The sequence below is a fragment of the Homarus americanus genome, unplaced genomic scaffold (genome assembly GCF_018991925.1).
Source record: "Homarus americanus isolate GMGI-L3 unplaced genomic scaffold, GMGI_Hamer_2.0 scaffold16712, whole genome shotgun sequence".
Taxonomy (NCBI): Eukaryota; Metazoa; Arthropoda; class Malacostraca; order Decapoda; family Nephropidae; genus Homarus; species Homarus americanus.
In genome coordinates, this window is record NW_024757794.1 from 651,777 (window position 1) to 667,117 (window position 15,341).

Consider the following 15,341-nt stretch of genomic DNA (forward strand, 5'->3'; position numbering starts at 1 on the left):
GAGAGAGGTTCTTCACTCACTAAATGTTGAATTTGTCTTAACCTAACTGATGTGTGTGTGTGTGTGTTAAAGACCTCTGGTATCTGCTGTCAGTGTCCACGCTACTGACCAACGCAACACTACGTCTCACCAGCCCAAAACAAGCGCCAAATAACAGGGTAAGATGCACCAATAAAGTAACGGTGTCAACTTTAATGTTTATATTCAACACTTCAACGAAATTGTCAACAAAAACGTAAGTCTATCCAGGTAAAAGAGTGATCCTACTACTACTGGATATTACAGGTATGCATCTCATTATCTTACCTGTTTCCCTTACAAACTTTTTTTATTGTATTTTCATTGTTTAAAATCCCTTACAAACTTTTTTTATTGTATTTTCATTGTTTAAAATCAACGTTGAAAATTACATCGGGTGAAACTAGACAATAACGAGGTAATATTTCAACTTGTACTCCTAGTGATTGAAAAATACAGAGGTTCAAACATAAAATAATTCACTAATGTACAGTAAAACAAAACAACATTATCACACCGGTAATTGTCATCCGGATAATGTCAATTTGAGGAAATTATACAATGTTTCCGGATAAATATTACTAGTTGCTATCAATTTAATCTGGAGAAAATAGAAAAGTGTTTTGAAATAATTCTAATGATATAGTAATGTTGTTTCCCTGTAGGTTAGGTCAGGTTAGGTTAGGTTATGATAGGTTAGGTTAGGTCAGGTTAGGATAGGTTAGGATAGGTTAGGTTAGGATAGGTCAGGTTAGGATTGGTTAGGTTAGGTCAGGTTAGGATAGGTTAGGTTAGGTTAGGTTAGGATAGGATAGGTTAAGTTAGGGTAGATGAGGCTAACAGCCGGTAACAACAGCTGTATATTACCGCTAAACTTTATGGTTATATTAGGTTGATTGGTTTAATTGTTACTCGTAAAACAGCCATCAACAAACATGACCCTCTCACTCTAGTTGATGATCAGAGCACCTTTACCACCCTAGCTACGACGAGTGAGTGTGTGTGTGTGTGTAAGTAATATTCACCCGCGTTGTATTGGTAATCGCGTTGTTATAAAGTAATTATGGTAATATATAGATCTAGATATTATTTACTCGGAATATGAACTGAATTTTTGCCTAATGATTTGCTAGTTTATTAATACGTTGGGATTACGTGTGTGTGTGTGTGTGTGTGTGTGTGTGTGTGTGTGTGTGTGTGTGTCTGTGTGCGTGTGCGTGTGTGTGTGTGTGTGTGTGTTGTAGACAGATAGCTAGGGATATAAAATCCTTATAAATATTTAAATAAATAAAATAAATGGATAGATATTATACATACATACATACATACATACATACAGGGTGCCTCATGAATATATAGCCATTTTCATTCATTAACTACAACCAGTAGACATATTACCCCCTAGAGTTAAAGCACTATTCAAGACCATAGACCGTAGGGCATCCCGATACGGCCGGTGCTGACGGTCGGTATTCAAGAAGCTTATAGTGAGGGCCCGTAGTGTAGTGAAGGCCACGGGTATTCATAGTGACCAGTGGTGGGTGAGTAACGAGGTATTTTGTTATTGATTACAGTAACCAAATACTTTTTTCCTGTAAGCTACTTGTACCTAATTATTTTTCCGGTTTATTTCTTTTTATTTGTAATCTTGTAAATAATTATCAATAGAAACTACTTTTTATTTTGTTATTTTCCTGAACATACTGTACTGGATACAAGTACTTGTTTTAGCTTTTATTTAATATTATTGTTTGTGACTAAGACTGTCACCCTCCGACCTCGCACAAGATGAACCCACATTGACCTTATTCACTAGGATGGGCTGCACCGGTTACTTGAATTGAAAGTAGAAATATAGCCGTGATTTCCCGGCTGGGCAGATATAAAGTTAAGGTTTGGTAAAAAAATGATTCCTCTACATTTTTTTTGGAGGGGGAGGAGGGGGAGGGGAGGGGGAGAGGGGGAGGGGAGGAGGTTCTCTTTTTATTGAGAAGTTCTCCAATGTTGCTCGTTATCCCGTGGGCCTCTTACAGTACCGTTGGATAACTTATTAAAGTTTTCCGTAGTAGGTTAGGTTAGTTTAGGTTAGGTTAGGTTAGGTTAGGTTAGGTTAGGGGATCTTGAATACTCACTTCACCTTCGGTATAGTCATGCCCTCCACCCCACGATAACCTAACCTAACCTAACCTAATAAATCATAGTCTGTTGTCCTGTTGTCTCTCTGTTGTCCTGCCGTTGTTTCCTCCGTTACCTCACCATTGTCCTGCCAGTGTCCACCCGTTATCTCTGTTGCCCTGCTGTTGTGGGTGGTAGAGGGGGTAGGAAGGGGGAGAAACGAGGGGTAGGGGGGTAGGACGGGGGTAGGACGGGGTGGTAGGACAGGGGGTAGGGGGTATTAACCAATCACTACACCTTAATGCTTTGAGAGCTACTGGTGCTTTAGTTGTCCAGGGCCATTACTTGTCTTGTGTGCTAGTGTCTCTCTCTCTTAATCCCTTTTCTCCTATTCTCTTTTTTCTTTCTATCGTCTCTTCCTCTTTTTCTATGTCTTCGTTTGCCTCTCTCTCTCTGACACTGTACAGGAGTGATCAGCTTCACCTTAATCCATCACATATATACAAGTCCTGGACACGGGGGTAGTTTATCCTTCACGCTGATAGGTGGAGCCACACACACACGCACGCACACACGCACGCACACACACACACACACACACACACACACACACACACACACACACACACACACACACACACACACACACACACACCACACCATCAGTCCTTGTTATCAGATGTCTTAAATTTGGTTTGGTTTCATCATCCGCCACCCACCTCCTGCCGCCCACCTGACACCCACCTCTTTCTTCCCACTTCCCGCCGCCCACCACCCACTTCCACCTCCCGCCCACCACCCACTTTCCACCTCCTGCCACCCACCGCCCAACTCCCTGCCTCCTGCCACCCACCGCCCGACTCAACCTCCCTCCGCCCACCTCCACCTCCCACCACCCACCTCCTCAAACACTCCACCTCCCACCACCCACCTCCCTCACCCACACCCACCTCCCACCGCCCACCTCCCACCCCCACCTCCCACCACCCACCTCCCGTCACCCACCACCCACCTCCAGCCGCCCGCCTCTCTGGTCCAAACTGAGGGATATATATTTTAACTATGGTATAATACTCTAGTGCTGCCTTGGTCATAGTTGTCATTCGTCATGGCTTTAGAGTTCATTGCAAGGGGTCAAGAGGGCATGGGTCTAGGAGAGAGAGAGAGAGAGAGAGAGAGAGAGAGAGAGAGAGCAGAAGCGACCACATGTAATGTGTGTGTGTGTGTTAGTTTCCTAAAACTTTTTAAAACTTCTCCCAAATAATGCCTTTCAAATGCCTGGATCCACAAGGCATAGGGGCCGAGTGTTTATGCTGGACTAGACACAGTTGGTTAAAAGATTCTCAGTGGAAGACAAAATGTTTCCATTATTTAAACCAACTACTAGACGATTCAGGTCCAGTCAGGCTCGTGTGAGAAGGCAAGGAGTAACTCTACCTCCTCAACCCCCCACCCTTCCTCCCACCCCGACTCTCCCAACCCCCTCCCCTTCCTCACCCCCCGATCCTCCTACCCTCCCCCCATCCGCAAATTTCTCCCTCAACCCCCCTCCGCCCACAGCCCACCTGACCAAATAGATCTCTGAGACTTTAACCCTTTCATTTAGGCCCAGTACTAATCGGTCCTAGTCCTAAAGAGTTCCTAGTCCTAATGGGTCCAGTTCTAATGGGTCCCAGTTCTAATAGGCCCCAGTTTTAATGGGTCCTACTTAATGGGTCCCAGTTCTAATGGGTCCCAGTTCTAATAGACCCCAGTTTTAATGGGTGTCAGTTGTAATTGTTAATTTAGGTTTGTTTGTTTTGGGGCCCATTAGACTTGAGGGCCCATTAGACTTGAGGGCCCATTAGACTTGAGGGCCCATTAAATACTGTTACCCCGTCTTACCATTAGTACAGACGACCAATAAATACCTATCTGTAACACACTAACAGGCGCCATAGGCCCCAGCCAAGAGATCATTATTCCTTGAAATACCCACACACACACACACACAGACACACACACACACACACACAGACACACACACACACACACACAGACACACACACACACACACACACACACACACACACACACACACAGACACACACACAGACACACACACACACACACACACACACACACACGCACACACACACGCACACACAGACACACACACACACACACACACACACACACACACACACACACACACACACACACACACACACACACACACACCACACCAGTCACTCACTCTTGACAAGCTAGCGTGACCCTCAGTCGTTCAGTGTCAGGTCAACTTATGTATGACCCAAAGTGACCACGAAAAGAGCTACAGTCTTACTTATACTTCACTTATACTTTACTTACACTTACCTTATATATATATATATACGTCACGATAAATAAAGCCTTAAACCAACTAAAATTTTCCTTTATAGAATAGATTTTAATTTTTATTTATACAACTTAATATAAATCAATTTACATATATCAAAAGTTTACTCTATTTTAAATTAGACTTCGTTTACTAAATTAGGGATCATATAATTAGGATGAGGAGATAACAGGTGTAAGTTGATGGTAGGAGAGACAGGGGGAGGTAGAGACTGGGATGGGTGAGTGAAATGAACATTGTCCCCAGAGCGATACAAAACATAAGGGGACTGTGGTCGCCAACCCTCAGATATGATGACGGTAATCTTGAGTAACATAGTGATATACGACTTCATATTGGACGCTATGTTTTAATCGATGAGATATTCATAATAGTTTCATCATTGTGTTGTGTCAGTTTGGGTGTCAGGAAGGATTGTGGGTGTCAGGTGTCAGGAAGGATTGTGTTGTGTCAGGTGTCAGGAAGGGATTGTGAAGCAGTCAGGTGTCAGGAAGGATTGTGTTGTGTCCAAAGGTGCAAAGTGTCAGAAAATAGGGGTGTCAGGAAGAGATGAGGGTGTCAGGTGTCAGAAGGATTGTGGGTGTCAGGTGTCAGGAAGGATTGCAAACAGGGTGTCAGGAAGGATTAGGTGTCAGGTGTCAGGAAAGATTGTGTTGTGTCAGCACGGGTGTCAGAAATTTAAGGTGTAGTGAGTGTATGATGATTCTCGTGTATTATAATGGCTTATGTAATTACCAACAGGTGTTTTGGCTCTCAGTGTTGCCAGGTAGACCGGCGGCCCCTCTCCTGATTAATTGGTTATTACGACCTAAACCACCCAAACCCACCATAATTAACTTCCAACTCAAATCCACTAACCATCTACCAACCCAACCTAAACCAACTCACTCACACCAATTAAATCTAACCCAACCTAAACCACCAATATCTAAATTAACCCAACCTAACCTCAACCACACTCACACCCCACTAACTTAACTTCAATCAAATCACCCTCATCACTCACACCAAATTTAAAATTAACTACAACGCTCACCCATCCCTAACCAAAACACAAACACCAAACATCCAATTAACAAACAAAACACACACATCCAAAACTGAACAGAAACAACCCAAATCCAATTCAAACACAACCAACCAACTAACAAACAACACCCAGCCACCACCACACACAACCATCCAATACAGGACAACAACCAGATAGACACAAACCCAGATCTGATAGACATATAATCCAGCCATTCTGACAGACACACACCCAGCCAACACAATAATCCAGCCACCAGACAGACACAACTAAAGCCACTGTATGGCACACACCCAGCCACACCGACAGGCACACACCCAGCCTCTGACACACAGACACACACCCAGCCACCACTGATGACACAGTCCAGCCACTGACAGACACACACCCAGCCCTGACAGACACACACCCAGCCACTGATAGACACACACCTGCTTACTGATAGACACACATGACCCAGCCACTGGTTAGACAGCACACCCAGCCTCTATAGAGACACACCCAGCCACACCAGAGACAGACACACACCCAGCCACTGGGATACCACTGACAATCCAGCCAGCCATCGATAGATGACCCAGCTTCGGAGGACCCAGCCACTGATACCATTGATATTGACAATCTAATTGATATATCCAGTCCTCTTCTGACAGACACACCCAACCTTCATAATAGACATAAACATCATAGATGCAGACACCCATTGACACACCCATTCTGATAGAGACACCACAGACACACACCCAGACACCCAGCTACTGACAGACACACACTCCAGCTACTTTGACAGACATACACACCCAGCCACCATTGACAGACACACACTCAGTTTCTACAGACATGACACCCACCGATGAGGACACCAACTACTGATACACACCCAGCCACTGACAGACACACACCCAGCCACTGACAGACACTGATAGACCCAGACACCAATCACTGATAAGACACACAATCATAGCCCCTCTGATACAATACACACCCAGCCACAGACAGACATGACCCAGCCACTGACAGACACACACCCTAAGCTCACTGACAGACACATACCCAGCCACTGACAGATACACACCCAGCTACCGATGACACACACCAGCCATCATAGACACACACCTGTTGACAGATACACCCAGCCTCTGATAGATACAAGCACCCAGCCATTGACAGACACACACCCAGCCACCAAGGACACATTACCCAAGCTACTGACAGACACACACCCAGCTCTCTCTGATACACATACCTGTTACCGACAGATGACACACCCAGCTACCGATGTATACACACCCAGCTACTGACAGATACACCCAGCACACACCAGCCACCGACAGACACACACCCAGCCACCGACAGACACACACACACCCAGCCACTGACAGACAACCCAGCCACTGACAGACACACACCTGCCCACTGATTGCAGACACACACCCAGCCACACTTGATTAGACACACACCCAGCCACCACAGACACACACCCAGCCACTGGGACAGACAGCACCAGCCACCACTGAGCAGACACACACCCAGCCTCTGGACAGACACACACGCCACTGACAGACACAGCCACTGACAGATACACACCCAGCCACTGGCAGAGCCACACACCCAGCCACTGACAGACACACACCCAGCCACTGACAAGAGCACCCAGCCACTGACAGACACACACCAGCCACTGACAGAGAATATTAGCGCCCAAAGTTTACTGACAGACATACACCCAGCCACTACAGACACACACCCAGCTACTGACAGACACACACCCAACCTCTGACAGACACACACCCAGCCACTGACACAGACACACACACCCAGCCACTGACAGACACAACAATCTAAACTCTCTCTGACAGACACACACCCAGCCACCACAGACACACACCCAGCCACCAGACAGACACACACACCCAGCCACTGACAGGCATGTTGCTGCCACCCAAACCCCCTGACAGGACACACACCCAGCCACTGACAGACACACACCCAGCCACTGACAGACACACACCCAGCCACTTTGACAGACACAGCACCCAGCCACTGAGGACACACACCCAGCCACTGACAGACACACACCCAGCCACTGACAGACACACACCCAGCCACTGACAGACACACCCAGCCTCTGGACACACACACCCAGCCACTGACAGACACACACACCCAGCCACTGACAGACACACACCCAGCCACCTGGACAGACACACACCCAGCCACTGACAGACACACACCCAGCCTCTGACAGGACACACACCCAGCCTCTGACAGACACACACCCAGCTTTCACTGACAGATGACACACCCACTGACAGACGTTATACCCAGCTACTGGATAGACACAGCACCCAGCCACTGACAGACACACACCCAGCCACCGATAGACACACACACCCAGCCACTGGTTAGACACACACCCAGCCACTGACAGGACACACACCCAGCCACTGACAGACACACACCCAGCCATCAGACAGATTACACACCCATACTGACAGACACACACCCAGCCACTGACAGACACACATCCAGCCATACTGTTAGACACACAACCCAGCCACTGACAGACACACACACCCAACTCTCTGACAGACACACACCCAGCCACAGACACACACCCAACCTCTGATATATGCTACCCAGCTCACTGACAGCACACACACACCCAGCCACTGACAGATTACACACCCAGCCACTGGATAGACACACACCAAAGCCACTGACAGAGACAGACACCCAGCCACTGACAGACATACACCCAGCCACTGACAGTCATGCCACCCAGCCAGCCGACAGACACACACCAGCCACTGACAGACACACCCAGCCACTGACAGGGTCACACACCCAGCCACTGGGACAGACACACCCAACTTTCTGATGACACACACACCCAGCCACTGGAGACACACACCCAGCCACTGACAGACACACACCCAGCCACTGACAGACACACACACCCAGCCACTGACAGACACACACCCAACTCTCTCTGACACACACTCCAGCCACTGAAGAGACACACCCAGCCACTGACACACACACCCAGCCACTGACAGACATCACACCCTGCGCCACTGACAGGCACACACCCAGCCACTGACACACACTCCAGCCACTGACACACACACCTGTGCCACTGGACAGACACATGCACCCAACTCTCTGAGACACACACCCAGCCACCACAGACACACACCAGCCACTGAGTGACACATACCCAACTTCTGACAGACACAGCCACCCAGCCACTGACAGACACACACCCAGCCACTGACAGACACACACCCAGCCATCAGACGCAGACACACACCCAACTCTCTGACAGACACACACCCAGCCACTGGCAGAGACACACACCCAGCCACTGACAGACACACACACACCCCAGCCATCAGACAGACACACACCCAGCCACTGACAGACACACACCCAGCCACCAGACACAGACACACACCCAGCTGCACTGACATAGACACCAGCCGCCAGCCTGGTTAGACACACACACCCAGCTCCTGAGCAAGACACACACCCAGCCACACAGCCACACACCCAGCCACTGACAGACACACACCCAGCCACTGACAGAAGGCCACCCAGCTACCGACAGACACACACCCAGCCTCTGACAGACACAGCACCCAGCCTCTGGACAGACACACACCCAGCCACTGACAGGGACACACACCCAGCCACTGGACAGATGCATACCCAGCCACTGAGCAGACACACACCCAGCCACTGACAGACATACACCCAGCCACTGACAGACACACACCCAGCCACTGGACAGACACACACCCAGCCACTTGACACAGACACACACCCAGCCACTGACAGACACACACCCAAAGCCACTGACAGACACACACACCCAGCCATACTGACAGACACACACCTGTTACTGAGAGACACACCCCAGCTGCCACTGACAGACACAGCACCCAGCCACTGACAGACATGGACACCCAACTCTCTGACAGACACACTCCAGCCACTGGACAGAAGCACACCCAACTCTGGGACAGACACACACCCAGCCACTGGAGCCAGACACACACCCAGCCAGCCTGACAGACACACACCCAGCCACTGATAGGCACACACCCAGCTCTGACAGACACACACCCAGCCACTGACAGATACACACACCCAACTCTCTGACAGATACATACCCAGCCACACAGAGACACACACCCAGCCACTGACAGACACACACCCAGCTTCACTGGACAGACACACACCCCAGCCTCTGACAGACACAGCTTCACCCCAGCTACTGACAGACACACACCCAGCCACTGACAGACACACACACCCAGCCACTGACAGAGCACACACATCCAGCCACTGACAGAGACACACACCCAACTCTCTGACAGACACACACCCAGCCACACAGACACACACCCAGCCACTGACACACACACCCAGCTGGCTCGACAGACACACACCCAGCCACTGACAGACACACACCCAGCTTCCCTGGCAGACACCCAGCCACACAGACACACACCCAGCCACTGACAGACACACACCCAGCCACCACAGGCCAGCCCGTGCCACTGACAGACACACACCCAGCCACTGAGCAGGCACACACCCAGCCACCGAGCTGTATTGTCAGTCACCCAGCCACTGGACAAGAGACACACACCCAGCCACGGGACAGACACACACACCCAGCCACTGACAGGACAGCTGCCACCCAGCCTCTCTGGAGCAGACACACACCCCAGCCATCGACAGACAGCACCCAAAGCCACTGACAGACACACACCCAGCCTCTGACAGACACACACCCAGCCATCAGACAGGACACACACCCAGCCTCTGGATAGACACACACCCAGCCAGCCTCAGACAGACTCAGCACCCAATCACGATACAGACACACCAGCCACTGATAAGACACACACTCCAGCCTTCTGGACAGGACACACACCCAGCCACTGACAGACACACCCCAGCCACTGACAGACACACACCCAGTGCCTCTGACAGACACACACACCCAGCCACTGACAGACACACACCCAGGCCACTGGCGACACACACCCAAAGCTACTGAGCAGGACACCCAGCCACTGACAGAGACACACACACCCAGCCACTGACAGACACACACTCCCAGCCACTGACAGACACATACCCAGCTACTGACAGACACACACCTGGAAGCATTGGGATGACACAATAATTTTGTTACTGACAGACACACACTCACCGATTGAGCAGATACACACTTCAGCCATTGACAGACACACACTCCACATCAGATAGACACAGACACCCAGCCACTGACAGACTCCACTCACTGACAGACACACACCCAGCCACTGACAGACAGCACCCAGCCACTGACAGACCTCACACTCAATCACTGACAGACACAAAACAGTGGAATTAACACGAGTATAGGAGAGCAGATGAGCTGTATTCAGTGTTGGCTGAGGGAAAGTTCTCTCAGCTAGTTAGTTAGTGAGAGACGGGGTGAGGGTGGGGGAGGAAGGAGAGAGGGTGGGGGGGAGAGGGGGGTGGGGGGGTGAGGAGGAGAGAGGGTGGGGGAGAGAGGGTAGAGGGAGGGGTGAAGAGGGAGAAGGGTGAGGGGGGATGGGTGGGGAGAGACAGGGGTGAAGGGAGGGGGGTATGGTAGAGAAGTGGTGAGGGAGGATGGAGGAGATTGGAGCATCATACAACATGGACCAATCAGCCTCGCCTCCTGAGTCCACACCCTTTGTATACTAAGCTGCTGGTTTAGTGTTCAGTGTGTAGTGTAGTGTAGTGTGTGTGGTGGTGTGTAGTGTGGTGTGGTGTGGTGTGTAGTGTAGTGTGTTGTGTAGTGTGTAGTGTGTAGTGTGGTGTGTAGTGAGTGGTGTAGTGTGTGGTGTGTAGTGTAGTGGAGTATAGTGTAGTGTAGTGTAGTGGAGTGTGGTTATTTAGATATTTGGGGCGGGGTGGGCGGGCGGGCGGGGCGGGGATGGGACGGGGCAGGGGTGAGACAGGGTGAGGCAGGGCAGGAGGCGAGGCACCTCCACTTGGCTCATGACCAAATAACCAACTTGTATGTCTCAGTAGTTCTCTCAGCGACGTCTACTGTTGATTAATAATTTAATAAACGACTCTTTCCTGGAAGCTGGAACCACAAGAGCTTGATGGTCTACCGCCACATTTCCAGGAGATGAGAGGTGAGAGATGAGAGGTGAGAGATGAGAGATGAGAGATGAGAGATGAGAGGTGAGAGATGAGAGGTGAGAGATGAGAGATGAGAGATGAGAGGTGAGAGATGAGAGGTGAGAGATGAGAGGTGAGAGGTGAGAGATGAGAGGTGAGAGGTGAGAGATGAGAGATGAGAGATGAGAGATGAGAGGTGAGAGGATGCTGATGTGTTTACAAACGAGAACACAAACGTTTCAGACCTGTACACGTGAAGTCAACAGGCCCAGAGCAGACGGTAAGAGAACACAGAGCCAAATAGAATCACAATTAATGATGAGACGAAAACAATTTGGTTACGTAAATAATGCAAACACAGGTGGAGGGGGGGCGGCCATGGGTGACAGGGGTGGCTATGGCAAGTGGGCCATGGGTGACACAGGGGGTGGTTAAGGGTGGCGGGCCATGGGTGACAGGGGTGGCTATGGGCAGGCCATGGGTGACAGGTGGGGGTGGCTATGGGTGGCGGCCATGGGTGACAGGGGGTGGCTATGGGTGGCGGCCATGGGTGACAGGGGGTGGCTATGGGTGGCGGCCATGGGTGACAGAGGGCATGGTATCCGTATTAACACACCATAAAACTGGCCATGTTGAGAAGAGTAGAGCCCAGAGTTAATGTGATAACGATAAGAAATAAATGATAGCTGTTAGTGGGCGAGGGGATACAACACCCGTCTACTGTCCTATGGGTTGTTGGTTCGTCTCCGGGTCACTTCTGGTCCTCCAAAAACGCAGTTGATCGTAGGGAGAGACTTTCACCATAAAGGTAATGTGAACGAGTCTCAAGTAACTCTTATGACACAAAGCTTAGGTAGAGAGAGAGAGAGAGAGAGAGAGAGAGAGAGAGAGAGAGAGAGAGAGGGGATGGTTGTGTCATCAGGTCGTAAGATCAAGGAACACTACTTCAGGACCTCACAGGATCCTACGATGGCTTGAAGTATCTCGTTAGGTCACAACTGTGTGGTCCTTATCAAAGTCAGTGATGTGACCTAATGGTGGTGCTGTGTAGATAAGAGGTTTTATCTGCTGTAGTAGTATTAGTAGTAGTGTTGGTGGTTTAGTAGTAGTGGTAGTAGTAGTAGAACCAGTAGTAGTAGTAGTAGTAATAGTAGTAGTAGTATGGTAGTAGTACCGCTATTTTGAGGTTACATTCCACCAGCTAATATACCAAATAACGTCAACTGAACAAAAAATAAAAACAAATTTATTCACCATTATGTAAAACCTAATAAAGGAACAATGAATGACGGCGGCCAACTGTAAACCGGTCAATTGGGTGAATTTTGTTTACCCTGAGAGTCTTGAAGAATGTGTACACAAGACCCACCTCGCTGCGGAGAGTTAGGGCAGTCAAGCGGCAACATGTGGCATTGAGAACACCTAACGTAGCTCAGGTGAAGTGTAGTAAACTGACCAGGTAATGCAGCCGCCCACCACCACCACTACCACCACTACCACTACTACTACTATTACTACTACTACTACTACTACTACTAACAGTCGGGTAGAGGAGGTGAGTGGTGTGGTACGGTGCTTCTGGTCAGTCTCGGTCACAATAGAAATACAGTTTTGGGGGAAAATATTTCGATTTTTTTTTAATCACCGAAAGTAAACAAGAAATGACTCGATATTATTTTGTTGTGATATAATATTAATAATTTCTTAATAAAAGCAATAATTAATAGTTAAGACATACATACGCTGTGAGTGAGGTGTGAGGTGTGAGCCAGCAACAGGTGCCAACAGTGACGTCACCATCACAGGTAAACACAGGTAGTGATGATGGCCTCCATACCTGGTCATTGTGGCCACCTGAACCAATACACTTGTGACCACGACCATCTGTCTCACCTGATGATACTCCTACTGTCTGTCTGTCTGTCTGTATGGTGATCTTGTGAGTGGTGGTGGTGGTCTGTTTGTCTGTTTGTCTGTCTGTGTGGTGACCTAGTGTGTGGATAGGTGTGGTAAAGTAACGTAAGAGTTGCTCCATTTGCTCCCCGCGCCTCCCACCACTCAGGAGCTGACTTTGTCCCATCATGAGGTGTGTTTTCCTGAGTCAGCTGACGTGAGTTGAGGAGGTGGACTCTGGTGGACCCTGGTGGACTCTGGTGGACTCTGGTGGACCCTGGTGGACGCTGGTGGACTCTGGTAGACGCTGGTGGACTCTGGTAGACTCTGGTGGGCCTCTGGTGGACTCTGGTGGACTCTGGTGGAGGCTGGTGGGCGCTGGTGGACTCTGGGACTCTGGTGGGCTCTGGTGGACTCTAGTGGACTCTGGTGGACGCTGGTGGACTCTGGTGGACTCTGGTGGACTCTGGGGACCCTGGTGGACTCTGGTGGACGCTGGTGGACTCTGGTGGGCTCTGGTGGATCTGGTGGACTCTGTGGACTGGTGGACTCTGGTGGACTCTGGTGGACTCTGGGACTCTGGTGGACTCTGGAGTGGACTCTAGTGGACTGGACTGGACTCTAGTGGACTCTGGTGGACTCTGGTGGACTCTGGTGGACTCTGGTGGACGCTGGTGGAGGCTGGTGGAGGCTGGTAGACTCTGGGCTCTGGTGGACTCTGGTGGACTCTGGTGGACTCTGGTGGAGGACGCTGGTGGAGGCTGGAGGCTGGTAGACTCTGGTGGGCTCTGGTGGACTCTAGTGGACTCTGGTGGACTCTGGTGGACTCTGGTGGACTCTGGTGGAGGCTGGTGGGCTGGTGGACTCTGGGGACTCCTGGTGGGCTCCTGGTGGACTCTAGTGGACTCTGGTGGATTCTGGTGGACTCTGGTGGACTCTGGTGGACGCTGGTGGAGGCTGGTGGACCTCTGGTGGACTCTAGTGGACTCTGGTGGACGCTGGTGGACCTGGTGGACGCTGGTGGACTCTGGTGACTCTGGACTCTGGTGGACTCTGGTGACTCCTGGTGGACTCTGTGGACTCTGGTCTGGTGGGGACTGGTGGACTCTGGTGGACTCTGGTGGACCCTGGTGGACTCTGGTGGACCTCTGGTGGACTCTGGTGGACTGGTGGACTGGTGGACGCTGGTGGACCTGGTGGACCTGGTGGAAGGCTGGTGGACTCTGGTGGACGCTGGTGGCTCTGTGACTGGTGGAGGCTGGTGGACTCTGGACGCTGGTGGGCTCTGGTGGACTCTGGTGGACGCTGGTGGACGCTGGTGGACGCTGGTGGAGGCTGGTGGACGCTGGTGGACGCTGGTGGAGGCTGGTGGACTCTGGTGGACTCTGGTGGACGCTGGTGGAGGCTGGTGGAGGCTGGTGGACGCTGGTGGAGGCTGGTGGAGGCTGGTGGTGGACGCTGGTGGTGGGCTGGTGGAGGCTGGTGGACGCTGGTGGACGCTGGTGGAGGCTGGTGGAGGCTGGTGGAGGCTGGTGGCTGGTGGACGCTGGTGGAGGCTGGTGGACTCTGGTGGACGCTGGTGGGAGGCTGGTGGAGGCTGGTGGAGGCTGGTGGAGGCTGGTGGACGCTGGTGGAGGCTGGTGGAGGCTGGGTGGTGGAGGCTGGTGGAGGCTGGTGGAGGCTGGTGGAGGCTGGTGGAGGCTGGTGGAGGCTGGTGGAGGCTGGTGGAGG

The 15,341-nt window shown here is 50.7% G+C and overlaps 2 protein-coding genes across 3 annotated transcripts in view; both read right to left on the reverse strand.

Moving 5' to 3' along the window:
- Positions 1-15,341, reverse strand: part of LOC121857735 (ribosome-binding protein 1-like) — a 98,970-nt gene that overhangs the window by 58,222 nt on the left and 25,407 nt on the right. The window lies entirely within an intron of this gene.
- Positions 14,027-15,341, reverse strand: part of LOC121857645 (extensin-3-like) — a 46,147-nt gene continuing 44,832 nt past the window's right edge. The window contains exon 3 of the mRNA XM_042353707.1: positions 14,027-15,015. Within this exon, the coding sequence (XP_042209641.1) occupies positions 14,027-15,015 (989 nt within the window). The remainder of the gene's footprint in view (positions 15,016-15,341) is intronic.